The 17,573-nt window shown below is 37.8% G+C and overlaps 1 protein-coding gene across 5 annotated transcripts in view; it reads left to right on the plus strand.

Moving 5' to 3' along the window:
* LOC121316098 (rho GTPase-activating protein 24-like) overlaps positions 1–17,248 on the plus strand; it is a 158,532-nt gene extending 141,284 nt beyond the window's left edge. For 4 of the 5 annotated variants that reach the window (XM_041250888.1, XM_041250872.1, XM_041250896.1 and 1 more), the window contains 6 exons: positions 4,667–4,874; positions 9,609–9,741; positions 10,401–10,474; positions 12,436–12,557; positions 14,158–15,229; positions 16,262–17,248. In XM_041250888.1, the coding sequence (XP_041106822.1) occupies positions 4,667–4,874; positions 9,609–9,741; positions 10,401–10,474; positions 12,436–12,557; positions 14,158–15,229; positions 16,262–16,505 (1,853 nt within the window). In that variant the 3' untranslated portion in view covers positions 16,506–17,248. The remainder of the gene's footprint in view (positions 1–4,666; positions 4,875–9,608; positions 9,742–10,400; positions 10,475–12,435; positions 12,558–14,157; positions 15,230–16,261) is intronic. The other variant, XM_041250880.1, reaches the window with a different exon arrangement.
* The last annotated feature ends 325 nt before the right edge of the window (positions 17,249–17,573 follow it).

Here is a 17,573-nt window from a genome sequence, read left to right on the forward strand (position 1 = left end):
AACAACTTGAGCTTCCTAATTACTGGAGGGGGGGCTTTTGAACTGATAAGCCAATTTGCTTCAAAACCCATTTTGCATCAAATGTTACTCTGCTCTACACATTAACTTTTCAACCTGAAAAGGATGGGTCTGAGGAATCACTGCTGCCTTAAGTCTGATCTGATCTACTGGCTCAGTAATGCTTGAGAATCTCAAATGTGTCTCTTCTGGTGCACTAATATACCCCAGTTTTATACAGAAAACAATCTTCCAGAAAATTAAGAGTTGCTTCAGTTTCAGAAGAGGTAAGTCATACATAGCATTACAACAGGCTGTATAGTGTAACAGTTGCGCTGTTCAAAGCAAGACAGGCGCCTAACTCAGACTTTGTGGCAAAGGAAGGAAGCTATCTCTTAATTGAACAGCTGATAATTCTGTAGATGTGTGAAAGCAAACAGCAGTATTTAGAACTCCTTGTAAGCCAGTTGGTAGAGCAGTCTGAACAGTGTGATTGTGGGCTGATTTATAAGCTGTCAAAACCATCCTCTGTTTCTAGATGTTTGAGCCAAAAGTCAGTCAAATCAAAGAACATGATTATCTACTGTATGATCGCAATGCTATGCTTTGTTGTGCTCATATGGAAAATATGACTGTATACCAAAAATCACAAATAAGTAACATTTGAGTAATGGACTATATTGTTGACTGGAATATAATACACCACAGTATTTTTTTTTTTTTTTACCAGTGTTACATTTGTATGGTTAATTGGTTTTAATGGTATCACAGCACATCCTTTTAATGGGTAATTTGATAAGTGACTGTGACTGTGACAAACTGTAAATAATAATGAATGGTGGTACACAAGGCTGTGTACTACATAGTTTAACCAAGAGGTTCAGTACTGAAACAATAAACACAGTCTTTAATACACCCACAATATACAAACACAGTAACCAGTCCAAAGTGAGTACTGTAGTGCTCATGGTGCAAATACAATTTATCGTGAAAGAAAGTGCAGTGTTGTCCATGTTTTGTGCTGGCCTGTAGCGACAGCTCCGGATCATGTAAGCCATCTAAATAACAAACAAGTACAATTAGACACGACAAAAACAAACAAAACACTCATGATTCACAATGCGGTACTCCTTTCAATTAGCATTAACCATAACAAAGGAACAGATCACTTTGCTACATCTTCTTTTATACTGTCAATCATGATCCATTGGTTAACGATCGCAACTGCTGCTCCTATCCGTGGCTGCCACATCGTTTCCCTTCCGAGTCGATGATTTAGTGTACTGTAGCTCTGCACCCTTTTTAGATGGCTGACTTCCACCTAACCCTGTCTCGCTATTCAGTCCAGGACACTCTGTTCCCTTTACACAGCGCACAGGTCGGGAGGGATTCCCTATGCTAGTGATTCATACAATATTTCTACAGTAGATACAGTACCGGTGTTGTTCAAACTATAAACAACTTCTCAGTCTAACTTCCATTTCTGCCTCTCTCTTTTGGTACGACATCTAAACTGAAGAAAAGCTGCTCTGGCACTTTATAACATAGACATCTTATTCAGCATTCATTTTATAACTAAATAAATATTAGGCCTATTACGTGGTTATCTTTCCTAATGTGTTTACTTTTTTGAGAGGAGCTGCGGCTTTCTCTGGGAGACAAGACGAGGCGTCTCGGCTTCGCTTCAGCCTCGCTTCGGCAGCTGAACCTGGGGCGAGCCCATTCCCTCTTCCCCTCTCCCGACCCGCTCTCCTTCTTGCACTTGGTTTATTTGTCTGGTGCTTAAACTAAACTCCTGACCGCCATTTAGTCAGACTATTTAGAGTTTAAAAACTGCTAATTCAAATGATTCACGGGTGGGAATGTTACCTTTTTTTTTTTTTTTTAAATATAGCGTTGATTACACAGTGCCTCCCACCCCCTCCCTCATTTTATAAGGCTTTTCGGTTACAATGCTCATATTGTGCTCCTCCCCAGACCCGTGTTATAGCGAGGGAGCACTGTATATTGTTTTTTGCCTTCCCTCTCTAAGATGTGCTCTTGCTTAATCTGCCGGTGTAGAGGTGCCAGGGCTGACACTGAAAACCAAAACCAATAGAGAAAAAGTAAAAGCTGCCAATTAGTTCACACACTCAGGTTGCCAAGGAAACAATAATATCAAAGCATAATGATTTCCATTACATGAGAGTAGGTGTTAAAACTTCATGCTGATATTGGACTCGGCTCTCGCCAAGATAAGCACCAACTAAGACACGCTTCTTTTACTGTTAACTAATGTGATCTGCGTTTTCTTCCATCTGATGATGTAGATATCCTTCTGCCTGGTGTTAAATGGCTGAAGTGTAATGCTGGCTCCAGGGATCAGCCTATTTTGCCTCCCTGGTGCATCAGCACGCACAATCGTTGCAATGCTGGCACAGTGCAGCCTCCCTAGCGCATCATCATGCAACCGTCTGGACTCAGCTGACAAGGGTACTTCTCTGGGGTCTTCAAGGACACCTTCCATCCTTGGTGTTTCGTCAACTAGTCCACGACACCTTAAGAGGGCTCAGCATTGATTCTGGCATCCAGGATCACCCTCTGCTGTCTCCCACTCAGCTAAACCCAGCTTACTTACCTTCTTTTACATCATCGTTGTTTTATTTCTACTGTGCTTGACGTCCCCAACCAGAATCTTTTCATCTCAACTAGAGCCAGTTGCTGCTTCAGATAAGTTCTTCACTATGCGTTGCTACTCTTGACCACTGAATCCGATGTCTCTGAGAAACCAAGTTGTGGAGTGTGCCAGAAATCCTCAACAACCAACCTCCACTGGGTAAACCTGGACTCTCCATCCTCACTGTTCCACTTCAGCAGCTAGCTGAGTTTACCAAAGTTTCTTTTTTTTGTATGCCTCATCTACAGCATCCTCCCATGGCACTGTTAAATCTACCAGGTGAAGGCCTGCTGATCCAGACCACAAGACAATATCAGGTCAAAACTTAGTGGTGGCAATTTCAGGTGGGAAAATAAGCCATTTTCTAACACCTACCAGCATTTTCCAGTCTCTAGCAGCTTCCAGTTGTCCTAGACAAGTTTTTTAATACCTTTTTTTGGAGGTTGCTCCCCTGGACGGAGGAATGTTGTTCTTTGTGTGTCATATATTAGTGGCATTTGTGGCAACCTGTTGGTTATGCTGTGCTTGTCTTCCAATACTAAGGCCAAACATAGCAGTACCTGGTCATGACGCCAAGTAAACCGTCCTTGGCTAAGATTCATCTTACATCCTGTCAAAATGTGTCTTAGTGTAGCTGGAAATGAACAAAAAGGACACCACAGATCCTCTCCTACCCATAGCTTAAGGTTCAGGGGTGACGGGCGAATATCATATGTTGACCTAATGAGCAACAGAACCAACCTGCATGTTGAAGATGGTTCTGGTGTGTAGGAGTCTACCGTACTGTAATATTATTCAGCCAACCACGAAAGGAGGCGTGGTTTTCCTGGTGCTTACAGTATGTACAGTAAAATAACAGTCTGTTTTTTCTTTACAATGATTTAACACCTCAAGTCAGTGTTTATGTATTGTTTAATGAGCAGTTCCATAGCTCTTTAACAGGAGGAAATAAGTGATATGCCTAGTGCTCTTGAGGGAATGCGTTTGTAGGCGTTGCACATAAAGTTTTCTACAGTATATTAAAAGGCTGGAATGTAGATCCTATGCTTCCAGTTTAACAAAAAAATGGACAGTTTTCATTTTTTTACTGTCTCCTTTCAGTACCTCTTTATGGTGGTTATTATTGCAAATACTCAAACACTGTTTTTTCTTTTGTTTAGTTTTTTCGCCCAAGTTCAGGTGTTGCTTTTCAGTTCCATTTCCCTATCATAGACATATGCAATGTAGGCAAGACCAGCCAAAGTCTATTGATCTAATTTGGATCAAGTTTCCTTTTGTTTTAATTGGCAATGCACTTCTCAATTACATATACAGTATGTATGCCAAAATAAATCTGAACTTGTTGTGAAGATAAAAACAACCCTTAATTGTGCGGGAAGAAGCAATGAGAAAGATTGCAACATTTTAAACATGTCATTGGAATTTGAAGCTGCTTCCTCTTTCAGATCCTCAGATCAATGTGCTGTTTATGCTTTTTTTTCTTCATTATTGGCTTTTAATACACTGTAGTATTGCAGTGCTGCACAAAACAAATGTTGCAGCTAAAATAACTGTAATTTGAACAGGTCATGATTTTTAGTTCCATGCTTCATTTAGAGGCTGGATATTGTAATTCATTTTAATGTAAAATTCAATTTTCCTCTGAAAGGGAAAGACAAATGTCTGTTGTGAATGACTTTAAAAGGTCAATCTATAAACAAAGCCGAGGGGAGTCAGCTACTTAGACAACCAAGGCAGCAAGACATTTTCCTCCCCATGTTATATACACACTGCAGATACAATAGCATGTGGATATTGCATTCTTATTCTTAATGTTAAATCCACAATTTAAAAGTGTGGCAGCAGATACTTGTGGAGCAATATACTAAAAATGATCATTAATAATCTGACGAGATATTAAACTCGATTTAGATTAATAAGCCTCCTTACAAAGGAGCTGTCTCACAGGTAAATGCACAAAAGCATTTTTTTTTATTATTATTATTATTTTGTTTTCGGCATTCTTTTTAACAGGTATTTTTGGTCAGAAGCTGGAGGAAACAGTTCGATATGAGAGGAGATTTGGGAACAAGATGGCTCCCATGCTGGTGGAGCAGTGTGTGGATTTCATTCGACTGAGAGGGCTCAAGGAAGAGGGGCTCTTCAGGCTGCCTGGACAAGCCAACTTGGTCAAGGAATTACAGGATGCCTTTGACTGTGGGGAGAAGCCATCATTTGACAGGTAATATTTTAGGTGATAACTACCCCTATTGGCTCTATGTTAATTTCAACACTGCAGACCTATAAATAAAAAATGCCATACAAGTTAACCCCTGCAGTATATATGTTTTTATTTGACTTATTTCCATGTAAGACTCTGAAGCTGAATTAGTTAGTGTTGTCTTTTGGCAATGGTACACAGTACAATGTAAATAGAGCTAATAAAATAATACAATGAATGCACAAAGAAAGACACACTTTTTTTTAACATATTGTTCTATATACTGTATTTAAGTCACAATTCATGGTTGAGTATTGAAGTTATATGTTAACCATATCGCTGTGAAGCTATCACACAATTTTGTCCCATGTTTAGTGTTGCATTTCCATGTACGGTTGAGTTTTAGTCTCATGTGAACAACAGCGCCATGCAGTGCTGCATACCCTCTGAGCACAGGCCTTTCACAAAGGTGAAGGGTCAAGCCCACATGGCATATTGTGGAAAAAGCAACCCATTACCATGACTATTATCAAACTGTGTCCTAAATAGACATGTTCATTTTACAAAGCCTTCCTGTGTAGCATAAAAGGCAATGTTCACAGCTGAGCCTTGTCATTTTGGGTATTGAATTATTATGCACCAGTCAGGATTCAAAACGAATTGAAATAAAGTAAAATAAACTTGCTTTTAAATATGTGAAATAATTAGAATGGGCACAGTGCAGATCATGCAGAATCAGTGGTATGCCAAAAAATTGAACTGTTTTGTTAAAAGGTTTATTGCCATGAATGATTAAGCAATCAGAAACACACCAGGAAACAAACCGGCCAAGTTCCTAGCTCAGCAGGGCCTTGAGAGTGGAGGCAAAAATCACCCTAATTAGAGACGGAGTTGAAATGTCCATTTACTTCAGTGTAAGAAAGGGAATCTGCAGGCACATTTAGTTTGTGCTGAAGATGTTTAGACGACTTTGCAGAACAACTGTACACTGCAATATTTAGTGTACTGCATTTAATATCGCTGTTGAGGGGTTGGCACAGATGGTAAGCATGCGGCCTCAATACACTTAGGGCCCAATTCTGAAAAGCTTTGCATTTCCAATTTGTAGTTCAGTGTTGCACCAGTACAGAAAACTAACGTTTTCTCATTAAATAACACACAACTGTTTGTTTTTGCCAGTCAGGGATTATCTTCCTACAGCAGGGAGACTGCATGACGCACACAGTTAATTATTTTGGGCAGTTTACTGGCTACAGGGTTTGGATTTGCAACACAGACTGCTTTAAACTTGTTAAAATGCAAGAACACGTAAGACACATACATTGAAGATCTACAGGGAGAGAGACACGAGGGAGCAACACACACGGCAGTCAACGAGCTTTGTGATTTATGGAAAAAAGGAGACAGGCTCTATAACTCATCAGGGGCAAAGCCACAAGTGAGTTATATGGTCAGTCTTAAATCACCTACAAATGTTCTAGATAGGTGACAGATGTTCTACTAAGGGCACTAAGAATGATGTAGGGAGGAGTGCTGATCTCTTGTGCAGTTTGTGTCACATAATTTAACTTAGCAAATAACATTTTAATATTAAACAGAAGGAAGGTAGGCACTATCTTATGGAACATATGACATTGGACCGCGAGTAACTGTTGTCAGGTGCTTCAGAATGTGTGCATTTCCTACTGTATTCATTAAAGGGGTGTCAGAGACTAGGTCTAGGGTTATGACCACATTAAAAGTTGAAGTGGGCCTAGAGCGAGAAATGTTACAATGTAGGGATGGGACGGTTCAACATTTGCATGGTACGATAACCATTAAAAAAAAATACCATGGTAACCTTAATATCACGGTATACAGTACATCATGTAAGTTATAAAATAAAGGCTTAAATGAAGAAAGACTAATGTAAATCACTTTACTGTAATTCACAAAAATAAAACCAACAAATCACACTTCCTTTCATGGAATGATTTAAACGTTTGGTATTTAGTATTTTACTGTGCCAAATAACTTGGTGTGTTTCTTTTTTATAAAGACAATCAATATTTAAAAAACTGAAGTTGTACACTCTCAATGTTATGCTACAACAATATTAAGATCTATTATTTGCTCAAAATGACGTGGTGCTGTAGTTTGTTGAATCATTTTAACATATAAAATGAAATAAATAAATAAATATTCTGTTTAGCTGATGGTAAATAGAATTGGGAAATGATCGGTCTTATTGCTTAAAACACAAACATGTACCACAGGTTATTATTTAAGAGCAGAGATGAGTCACTTATTTTTTCAACCGGATAAATAAAATATGTATAGCAAAAAAAAAATTAAGTATTTTAGTACTAAAATGTGTTATTGGATTTACATTTACGACATTGCACAAGTAAGCTTCCAATGATAATTACACATGTGGAGTTTGTAAAAAAAAGATTTCTTCACTTACCTAAGAAAATTGGAATACTGTTATAACTTGTTTAAACAAAACTGCGTTGATAATAAGTAGCCTGTCCTGCCGCAGTTGCCAGCCTGTGCCAGTTTTATTTGAGACATTGGTCGTGTTCTTATAGCTCAGATTTCCGCAGATCCTCACAGTGCTGCACAGAATCTTGGAGATGCTCTGTAGACGTCACTCAACACCCACAGAAATCTGTGCAGATTCTGCGTAGTCCAGCGCAGCTTTGAAATGTTACTGCGGGAGACTGGCTGCGGCTGTGAACTAAAGGGACGATGCAAAGAACACGAGTGACCTGCTAATCATAACGCAAATAACCACTAAAACTACTGCTGCCACCTTATTAGCGGAGGCGAACGACATTTTATCATTATACAATGAAGCCGTGAACAACCTTGTCAACGCTATATTAAATAAATTATATTTAACAAACATAATGTACTAAATCCTTGATAAGTGATGTATAATTTTACAATAAAGTTAATGTTAATCAATTACATAAAACTGACTGGTGATAATCCAGACAAATGTAAATATAGCATGTTGAAAATGTGTGCTATGCTGCAAGGTTTGGAGAAGGCGTTTCTCTAAAAGCTGCGTGTGATGTCAGAAAGACAGCAGCTAAGAGCAGCCGACGCAGCAAGCCCTGGGTAACGTTACACAGCAATTGAAACGTGTATTCTGTGTCGTTGACAGTTTCCTTCAAAACCATTATCAAAATACAGTATCAGTTCACAAAAAGATCTTCCTAATACCATCGCTTGATTTAGAAGAAGCGTGTTTGCAGTTGAAAAATGCATTAACAGGTATTTAAAGGAATTTCGATAATTGCGGTGTAGAATAAAAGGAACAATATTAATACCGTAATATCCCTATTACGAAGACTTAATATCCTGCCTTGTTCTATAAGTGTGGTGCAGTTAATAACCTCACCCAGAGCCACACTGGGTACATTTATTGTTCGGTCCTTAGTGATAGGCCTTGAAATTAGTTTTGAGAAATTAGAAATTAGAAACTAGAAATTAGTACGATATCGTTGGATGTCATTTGACCTTAAATTATATGCCTGTCTCAAGGGTAGGATTATCGTAAGCTAGTTGTGGCCTGTTCTGTAACAACCTCAAGGTAGCAGCAGTGACAGACAGTAAAAACACTGTCACTTTTTATAATCTGGTATTATGCTGGAGACTAATTGTTTAAGAATTAAAATAAACACTGCAGCAGGTATTCCTGTTCATTTCTTCAAGTGTTCTTCCATACAACTATGACCTGAGAAAATGAGCAAAGTCATCAAAGCTTTTTACTTTAAACTGTTATTGACACATTTCTGTCTGAAAGGAAAAAAAAAACACAATTCTAAAACTCAATTCTAAAACTGGTTTCAATTTTTTTTTTTTTTTTTAAAGTCAACAAAAACATCGGAGTTGTTTATTTCTGGTTTGGTAAATTGGGTGCATTTGTCCTTGTTGCTGACTTTCAGAATCCAGTCCAATGTGTCACAATGTCCAGGATACAGAGTTTATGCAGGTATTTGATTTGTGTGCGGAAATCAGTCTACTTATCTTTTTTTCTAACCAAATCCGCCTGCACATTTTCTGTTTGCTTTATTGACAGTTTATGGGGAGAGAGGGATGAGCTCATAATAAAACTCTCACTGAGACCGTAATGTTTTGCAGTTTTCTGTACAGAATAGTGAAACTAATAGACTTTTCCTGACGCGAATTCCCTTTCTTGTGTTAAGTTTTATTATTTAACATTTCCTCCTTTTGAAAGTGCTTCAACAGAAAGAGCCTCGGAAACAGAAAGCTACCCGGTTGAAGGTATTGAGTCGTAGCTGCAGCTTGATTCAGATCTTGTCAGAGATTATGGGTTTCTACCTGACGATGTCAAATTTGATAAGGGGACAGAGGCATGAGATATAGATAGTCAGAAGTGAAAAACTAGCGCATTAAACAGGTTGCTAATATGTAACCATACCCATGAAAAAATCTAGCTTAAGGTTGCCAACCTTTTTCAAAGTGTGTATTGAGATACTTACACAATATATATATATATATATATATATATATATATATATATATATATATATATATATATATATGTGTGTGTGTGTGTGTGTGTGTGTGTGTGTGTGTGTGTGTATATATACATACATACATACATACATCTATCTAGATAGATAGATAGATAGATAGATAGATATTTTTTTGGTCAGTGGTAATTAATACTGTAATGGCATACTTACTGTTGATAAGAGCCCTTGTAAAATCTATTTCTCTTGCATGTCCTCTTCTCTTCAGCAGTACAGATGTGCACACAGTTGCCTCCTTGCTCAAGCTATATTTAAGAGAGCTTCCAGAGCCAGTCATTCCTTTCGCAAAGTATGAAGAATTTCTGACCTGCACTAAACTTCTCACCAAGGATGAAGAAACTGTAAGTTTAATAGGGTTCAACTACTTCTTGTTGGTATAAAATGTATGCTTTAGCTAGAAGAAAAAAAAAGACTTCACTGCTAAATAAACTGCAGTTATATATAAGCCATATACATTATGTTTTAGTCACACCAGTATATAATTTACTTACTCTATAGAAAATCAATATATACACCAGATATGAGAGTATTTATGAATGCCATGTGCTTACAGGGCCATGCTCTGTTTAATTGAATATAAGAGGATTAAATACTAATGGGTTTTACACTACCTGTGTTAGTTTTCCTTGTGTTTCTCAGACATTATGACAAGAGGCAGATGTTCTAACAGTTGAACACAAATAGACTGGATATGTCAGAATCTCAGTAAAGGCATTTAAGTTGTATAAGTAAGCTTGTGTTTAAGTAAGCCTATAGTAATGTCAGTGTAGGCAAAAATGGCCAAAGACAAAATATTAAAAACTCCCTTAGGAAACAAACCAACCTGATACAGTCTACCAACTGTTAACAGAGTAAAAACAACAGGGAGCCCTCTTTGCTGGCTGGTTCAAGATATGAAGGGGTGGGTTGTAAAAAATAAAGTTATGGGTCCTTATTGGAGTACTAGCATTACTTAAAAGAATAACAACAATGGTTTAAAAATGTATTTCTTTTGAATCAGGGGATGAAGGATCTGATTAAGCAAGTAAAGAGCCTGCCTCCAGTCAATTACAACTTACTTCAGTACACCTGCAGGTAGAGTATGTTTATAAAATATATCTTCGTGTTTATTATGAAAGGTTTCTTTTGTTCTGGGATGTTTGTTCCCACATCTCTTCTGAAGGTAAATAAAAATATTCCACCACTTATTATTATTATTATTATTATTATTATTATTATTATTATTATTATTATTAGTAGTAGTAGTAGTAGTAGTAGTAGTAGTAGTAGTATAACACATGGTGAATGATAATTTTCCTGTAAACTTTGGTCTTATTATACATGGTGGTAGCACGAGACCCTTGTATAATAAGATTGCCTGTGTATAATAAGGCTGATGATAAAACTGCTAAACTGAACACAAACTCTACCACCAGTATGTGAACACAACAAAACACAGTCAATACCAAAACAGACAACAATGGGCTGCAGATTTAAAGTTTTATCTGCAGACGACAGGGAGAAAATTGTGGAAGAACAGAATGACGCAAGTACTCTGTGAAAAACAATAAACAACTTAAATTTAGTAAGAGATTACCTCCGCCACATGCCTTCCATGGGGTGTTATTCTGATTGATGGCCTTTACAAAGCAGAGGCTCTTGAATGATGAGGAAATCATCCTTTTCCCGCTAAAACAGAGGTGGACAGCTCAAATGAATAGAAGGGCCACATATGTGGCCCTAAGCAACCCTGAGGGCCACCAGACCGAACAGCACATCCAAATTCCAGAAACTGTCGATTATAATACACACAGTAGATAAAGAAATAGTCAAAAATACATTCACTGACTAAAATTGCAATCTTACCGTTTCAATTGAATAACAAATACATACTAATTAAAAGTAATAAATGTGCAGTTCTTATCATTAATGTGTGTTTTAGGAGACCATAGTTTCAGTCAGCTTTTTGAAGTCCGGTAGCTCAGCAGATTTCCATCAGTCAGTCTTTTGCTAATTTTTCACTTATTTATTCCACCGCGCTCACCGCTTTCTGAAGCAGCTGGTGTGTTTAATTCTCCGAAACCCTTTCCATTTACTTTTGTCTCAAATGTATCCATTTTAAACTCTCTTTGATATCGCTAACTCAAACCTTCTCTTCCCAATTTCACTGCAGTAAAAGTGTAGCACAACTTAAACTAACAACCACCTCCTAGCAAAGTGGCAGTCGTTCTCATGGTGAGACTTGACTGTTAAAACTTGCAGTTTTAAAGATAACCAATGTTTTTCTAAAAATACATTATCTTCAAGCATTAACCTTCTTACAAAATTATTGCTTTGTTTGGTTTAATTATATTTTAATAACAAGTAATACATATTTACAAAATATAGCTGCCAATCACTGGTCTAAAACCTCCAAGCGAATTTTCTACTCTGATTCCTAGTAATAATACATGTTGTTTTCTCTCCCATATTTTGTTTTAAATAATGAATTGTTAAAAAATATTTGTTTTAGAATTTTGATTTTAAATTTTCTTTTCCACTGTTTTTCTCAACATTTTTTCTTCAATGTGTAAAAATAAACACTTTTAGTTCTGCAGTTTCTGTCTATTATGTCTCCATGCATTATAACAAATAGTATACTATATTCCTTAATAATAATAATATTAATCTCCAAAAAGCAGTTTGAATCCAGTAACTAAACAGAATAAACGAACAGTATTTGATGGTGTTTTAATTGTCAGGTTTGTTGTGTTGTAATCTAAAAACAACACTTTTCTTGCTAGATTGCATCTTGTTTATATTTGTCAGCTCAGGTTGGTTTACCCTAGAAAATAATAATAGATGTATGCATTTCCAGATTTAGATATAAAAAAATAATAATGAGAAGGTACATTCAGAATAACAAGGTGCTATTGGCAGTAAGACTATACCGAGCACAAAGAAGCCATGTAGATTTTCAAGATGTAATTGTTACACATATCTTGATACACAGAACCCTCTTCTGGTCCACATACCCTGTATATAATGTGTTGCGTCCGTCTGTCTTTTCCTTGTAGATTCCTGGATGAGGTCCAGTCCTATTCAGGTGTTAACAAGATGAGTGTTCAGAACCTGGCCACTGTCTTTGGTCCAAACATTCTGCGTCCTAAAATGGAGGACCCTATGACAATCATGGAAGGTATTTCGTTTATCTGTACTGCAGATCTCTTTACAGGACCATAGCCTTTGCATACAGATTAGCCCGTTGCGATTAGGCCAGATTGGGCTATACAAATTAGCACATGTGATATGTATAACTGTAAGTGTGATTGGCCAGCATTCGTGTACTGAGGGACCAATGCTGAACACAAGCTGTCAAATGCCAGTAGAAGTCCAAAGCAGGTGTGGCTTGACTTTTGGCAAACGAGAACTGTCCATTTTTTTAATAAATGTTGTGTCTCATCGGACCTTTACCAGAAAAACTCCTCTGTGCTTGAGTAAATAAATAATGTCCTGGTTATCTTAATGTCCTCGATTCCAGCATGTGATCTTTTGGTTTTATAGCAAGATTGTTGCTACTGGAGACCACAACACTCTCATTGATAATTCCACAGCTCATACATTTAAATATCTTGGTGATTGTGTTCATTAGCAGAAAGCTAACACTGCGCATATGAAGTGGTGCTATTCAAGACTCACTTTCACGGTTTATAATGACATTCAGACCAATAGATTGAAATGTAAACAAGGAGCTGTCCAATATAAATATATCATGCTGAGGACATTAATGGAGCTTCTAAATATAGCATACAATAATGGTGGTGGCTAAGTAGACTTTACGAAGCAAATTAATGATTTCTAATGAATTCTGTTTATAAACTCCCATTAGCTATAAACTAAGTATGTAAAAAAAAAAAAAGGTTTATTAACCCTATTGATTTAGAATTGATTTAGAACATTTATTTAGAAAGTCGTATTAGTATTATTAGTAAAGATTATTATAAATACATTATATTGACTATGAGAGCAATAACAATTTAGCCCTAAAACACTTAGGGGTAGATGTACTAAAGTGTTGCGTCTGTCGTAATCGTTGCAAACCACACGCAAACCAATCGGCAGTGTAGCTTGAAATGTACTAAACCAACACAACGCTGTTAGCGTCATTGTAATGAATGCTTTGCAGCTGCAGTTCTTATTTGCACTTTAGCCTTAAATGAATATGTAATTCTAGGTCTTCCTGCAGAAATTCATAAAAACAGGGTGGAGATGAGAGTGCAAATGAGGGATCAAAAATATTTAAATGAGATGTACTAAAGCTGCGAGCAATTGTGACACTTACAATTGCATCAATTTCTTAAGAGCTTTTGAAAGAGTGTTTTAAACAGTTGCAATTGTTGCTTGCATTTCCCAGTCCAGTTCTTTTTCTTGTACATTGCCATTTGTGCGCAATGTATTTGAGACGAACACCCAAGTACCGAATTTTCACTAAAGTCTGGGTGTACTTATAAGCCTTGAAAACAAATTTATATGACATTTCTCTCTGGTTTTCCCAGTGTTGGGAGCAACAGACTGCACATATGTGCTACAAACCCCTCAAGCTCATTCTGAGCATCTGTATAGGATCAATTGTCTAGGCCAATTGTCTATGCCAATAAGTAGACCAAGATAAAAATAATAATAATACAAATAAAATTAAAAAAAAAACCTCTTTTAACTTTGTGGGATATAATATAATTACATTTATCAAACATGTTTCCATGGTAACCATTCCAGAGCTAACACGGATTCTGTTGCAGGTACAGTGCTGGTGCAGCAGCTTATGTCTGTACTGATTGGAAAGCATGACCAGGTGTTCCCCAAAGAAGAGGAGAATCAAACTGCACTAGAGGTCTGCAACAACAACAACACAACTCAAACCAAACTATCGACTGGCCAGCTTCAGAACAAAGAGAACAACAACACAAAGGAGAACTCTGCCAGGCAGTGCTCCTGGGAGAATCCTGAATCTCCACAAAGAAACAGTGTGGACAACGGTTCCCCAACCTCCCTGGGTGGCAACAGGTCAGGCAGCCCACGTAACAGCCTGACAGGAAAATTCGATATAACAAGAAGCCCCCCTCTCATGGTAAAGAAGAATCCAGCCTTTAACAAAGGCAGTGGTATAGTGACCAATGGGTCCTTCAGCAGCTCGGCAGAAGTTCAGGAGAAGAGCCAGACACTGCCTAACTGCCTGCAGGCCAGGAGGACACTGTCATTGAAAGGCTCAGGGACTAAAATGGGCACCAGCAGTGTGCCAAACGGAGGAGTGAGAATGGGCCTTTCGAGCACTGATGTAATGAGCAGCACCCTAAATGGTCGTAATGGTATATGGATGCCCAATGGCTGTGTCACAATGAGGGACAATAAACAAAAGGACTCTGTTAATGAGCCGTCAACGCAGCAGAACAGACTGTCCACCTACGACAATGTTCAGCAGCAGTCCTCCGTGGTGAACTGTGAGGACAAGCAGAGTGTGGACAGTGCCACGTGGTCCACCTCATCTTGCGAAATCTCATTACCGGACAACTCCAACTCCTGTCGTTCTTCCACGACCACCTGCCCTGAGCAGGACTTCTTTGGTGGGAATTACGAAGATCCAATCTTGGATGGACCTTCACAAGATGACCTTTCTCAGCCTGTTGAGTTTGATGCCAAGTTTGACCGGCGGAGTGGAGGAGGCCGCAACAGTCGGGCCACAAGCAGCAGTGACAACAGTGAAACATTTGTAGTGAACACGACCAGCAACCACAGTGCCCTGCATAGTCTCGTAGCCAGCTTAAAGCAGGAAATGGCAAAGCAGAAGACAGAGTTCGAGTCAAGAATAAAGAGGTATGATGTTTGAAAATGCTACATATACCTTTAATGTACTAAACTGGATTCCCTTAACAATATTTTATACTGATGATGTATACACATGAAATAAATGTTTGATGATGTGAATTCTTTATTAAAGAGACCTAGCCAATGAAAGGTTTTACTTCCCTTGAACAAAATAAATCATAGTATAGTTATATCGTAATTCATGAAGCTGGTTGCTTGCAGTTGATGTTTAAAATTGTGCCCTGCAGTATGTTGATTCTCTATAGCAACTCAGTTCTTCTTTTCAAAAATATCATTGCCAGGATAGTAATATAAAAAAGACCTTGAACCTTTTACTTCTGTACTCCACTGTAATCCATTGCATATACACAAAGTAATCATGTAATGACAGCTGAACGAATGAAACCTGTGAACTCTCTAGCCGCTACCAACTACAGGGTAAGCATTAACTGAAACATATTCGTACAGAATGCAGGAGCATTATTCTGCCCTAAAGGGGTGCGCTATCCCCACCAAGCTCCAAACACTACTGCCTGATATTTCTTGGCGGTCTCCCTCCTCATTATTGTCCTTCCGTAGCATCTGGGACAAGACAAGATACAAATCAAAGATCGTATAGCTGCAGGGTGGCTGTCAGAAAAATCCAGGATCATCAGCACTAATGAACCCCTCCTTGTGATTAAATGTTCATACACCTCTAAGTGACAAGTTTACTAATTCCACTGTAGGAACAAGTTTGTTTTTAGTGTTGACTGACAAGGCATGCCTAATTTAATTTCCTTCATCCTAGAAAATGTCTCCCTGAATCTTTCTTCAAAGAGAATATCTACTATAGGATTGTTTTTCATTACTACACATTTCAGTCACACTTTCAGATTTGATCTCACATTGACGTTGTAGACTTTTTATTTGAATTTTTAAATTGCTCTTTATTATTTCAATGATAAGCCATCTGACAATGCCTGTCAACTTTCTTAAATTTGTAAAGTCAAAAGATGTGCAATTTTGTTGAGCAATAATTAATGTTGTGTTTTTCCTTAGCTTGGAACAGAGGAAATTTGAACTAGAAACAGAAATGGTATCGCTACACGATGAACTGGATCAGGAGAGGAAGAAGTACACAATGGTAGAAATAAAAATGAGGAATGCTGAACGGGCCAAGGAAGACGCCGAAAAGAGAAATGAAATGCTGCAAAAGGAAATGGAGCAGTTTTTTTCCACGTTTGGGGAACTGACAGTGGAGCCTCGGAGGCCTGAGAGAGGCAATAGTATATGGATCCAGTGAACCACGGACAATACAGGGCCAGGGGCCTTCAGAGAAGACTGTTGCTCTGTGGGTGGGGTATCAGGTGGCTGGTCACCTGACTGAGGCTAGCACTCAATGTCATGAACCTAGAAGGAAAACTAAGGTGCATTTCTTGACAGTATTTTTATTGTGTACTTACCAAATATATAATCTATAAAGTCCTTCTATGTTACTGTTACATATTATAGCTGGTTGTGCATATAGATTAAAAAAAAGAACTATGTCAACAAAAAATGATGCATCTGGTATAAGGAATATTTTAATGCAGGTGTTGTGGTTAAACTGATAATCCATATTGTTGTGTTGCATTTAAGCTTTACATCAAGGATTTTCCTTGCACTTAGCATTAATTATTGTTATTATTATTTGCATTGTGGTACTGTCAGCCTTTTTTGTAAGTTTTTTTTTTTCACTCCTATTTGGGGTTTTGTTCAGAAGAAAGTGTTAACAATAATTGTGGCTTTGCGTTATATGCCATCAGGCTTGTCCATGACCAAAAAAAATAAAAATGTAAATATTTTATAAAATATAATAGATGCATTACCTTTGCTTCCTTTGTCTTTATATTGCATACTGTAGATTTACTTCCACAAGTTCATAAAGGGACAGATTTGAAATGCCAACACGGAATACAGCATTTAGTGTTGACCATGTATTAAGAACTTAGCTCTCCTATTACAGTGGCTTGCGAAAGTATTGACCCCCCTTGGCATTTTTACTATTTTGTTGCTTACAACCTGGAATTAAAATTGATTTTTTGGGGGTTTGTATCATTTGATTTACACAACATGCCTACCACTTTGAAGATACAAAATATTTTTTATTGTGAAACAAACAAGAAATAAGACAAAAAAACAGAAAACTTGAGCATGCATAAGTATTCACCCCCCCATAGTCCATACTTTGTAGAGCCACCTTTTGCAGCAATTACAGCTGCAAGTCTCTCGGGGTATGTATCTATAAGCTTGGCACATCTAGCCACTGGGATTTTTGCCCATTCTTCAAGGTAAAACTGCTCCAGCTTCTTTAAGTTGGATGGGTTCCGCT

This window comes from Polyodon spathula, chromosome 1, assembly GCF_017654505.1.
Source record: "Polyodon spathula isolate WHYD16114869_AA chromosome 1, ASM1765450v1, whole genome shotgun sequence".
In the NCBI taxonomy this organism is placed as follows: domain Eukaryota; kingdom Metazoa; phylum Chordata; class Actinopteri; order Acipenseriformes; family Polyodontidae; genus Polyodon; species Polyodon spathula.